This window comes from Vicugna pacos, chromosome 3, assembly GCF_048564905.1.
Source record: "Vicugna pacos chromosome 3, VicPac4, whole genome shotgun sequence".
NCBI classification, from domain to species: domain Eukaryota; kingdom Metazoa; phylum Chordata; class Mammalia; order Artiodactyla; family Camelidae; genus Vicugna; species Vicugna pacos.
Genome location: NC_132989.1, coordinates 85653548 through 85655057, shown reverse-complemented (window position 1 = coordinate 85655057; position 1510 = coordinate 85653548). Strand labels below are relative to the sequence as shown.

The 1510-nt window shown below is 47.6% G+C and overlaps 1 protein-coding gene across 1 annotated transcript; it reads left to right on the top strand.

The window, feature by feature from the left end:
- Window positions 1–436: 436 nt before the first annotated feature.
- On the top strand, window positions 437–1114 carry HSPB3 (heat shock protein family B (small) member 3). The gene has a single exon (XM_072950930.1). It carries the CDS (start codon window positions 607–609, stop codon window positions 1057–1059), a length of 453 nt encoding a protein of 150 aa, XP_072807031.1. The 5' UTR covers window positions 437–606; the 3' UTR covers window positions 1060–1114.
- Window positions 1115–1510: the final 396 nt, after the last annotated feature.

Genomic DNA, 1510 nt, shown 5'->3' with positions numbered 1-1510 from the left:
TAAAAGATGAAATAAAAGTAAATATATAGGACAGAGGGCTGAGGGTTTGCTGAAGGTCTGAGATTTGAGTGTGTGTGTGTCTGTCTTAATTCCTAATCAGTTACATCAATATTCACCTCGCCTAGCTTTGCAGTTGGAGACTAGGCTTGATGCAGTTTTAGCTCATATTATAAGACGACTGCACATTTCTGGGCTGTTCTAAGAAGCCACAGTCCCTTAGATCACGGTGGTTCACGAGGACAGAGCACTCACTCAGATAATTCCCGAATACTGTCTCTCATTCTCTCTTTCTCTCGGGGTAAGTAAGACAGACACACTTGCCAAGTATAACTGAGAATGTTAAGGGCAATCCTTGACTCGGCAGCTCGAGCAGGCTGTGTGCTAAAAGCAACTTCGAAACAAGCCCTATAAATAGCCGTTCATTGTCAGCGGGAGTGAAAAGACAAGAGGGAGCGTGCGGCGCTGTGATTCAGGCCTAATTAAGGGGCTGCGTCGGCGCAGGGTTATAAGCGAAGAGCGGCTGCAACCGATCATCCAGCCAGTCGGCCACTGCAAGGGTTCAACGCCAGCAACCTAGGCGGGACAGATGCTGGCTTTGCCTCCGCTATGGCAAAAGTCATCTTGAGGCACCTCATAGAGACTCCAGTGCGATACGAGGAGCAGTTTGAAGCTCGAGGTTTGGAAGACTGCAGGCTGGATCACGCTTTATATGCACTGCCCGGGCCAACCACCGTGGACCTGGGGAAGGCCGGGGCCGCCCCGGCTCCCCCCGTGGACTCCGCCGCAGAGATGCCGCCGCAGAGAGGCGAATCCCGCTTCCAGATCCTGCTGGACGTGGTCCAGTTCCTCCCCGAAGATATCATCATTCAGACCTTCGAAGGCTGGCTGCTGATCAAGGCTCAACATGGAACCAGAATGGACGAGCATGGCTTTATCTCGAGAAGCTTCACCCGGCAGTATAAACTGCCCGACGGCATCGAAACCAAAGATTTGTCTGCCATCCTCTGTCACGACGGGATTCTGGTGGTGGAAGTCAAGGATCCAGCTGGGACCCAGTGAAATCCCACTGCTTCCTGTTCATACGGCAGGAGGAAGATTCTAATTCAGCCTGTGGTATCACGAGAATGTTTGTCTGAGCCACGTTTGAAGTGATTTTTATGAAGATTAAAAATCTAGGCATGGTTCTGGTATGTTGACGTTGTCTTTGTTATTATTACTCAGAAAGGAAAATTGTTAAATTTGTACCTAGGGCTCAAATTGATGCTATTCTTACATCGGAAGCATTGACAATTTAGGCGATTGATACTAGAGAGGAACTCAGTTATTTCTTTGTTACTCCAGCAGTGCCAGAGAAGCTGCATTTGTAACAACTGATGGCAGAAGAACCACACAAATCCCAGAAATTCTTATTCATTTTATGAAAACTTTTTATATTGAGAAAAAGGGTTGTGATCCCCTACGCTTCATAAGCTTTACTTTTCAGTGTTTTATTACAGTGGAACTTTGTAAA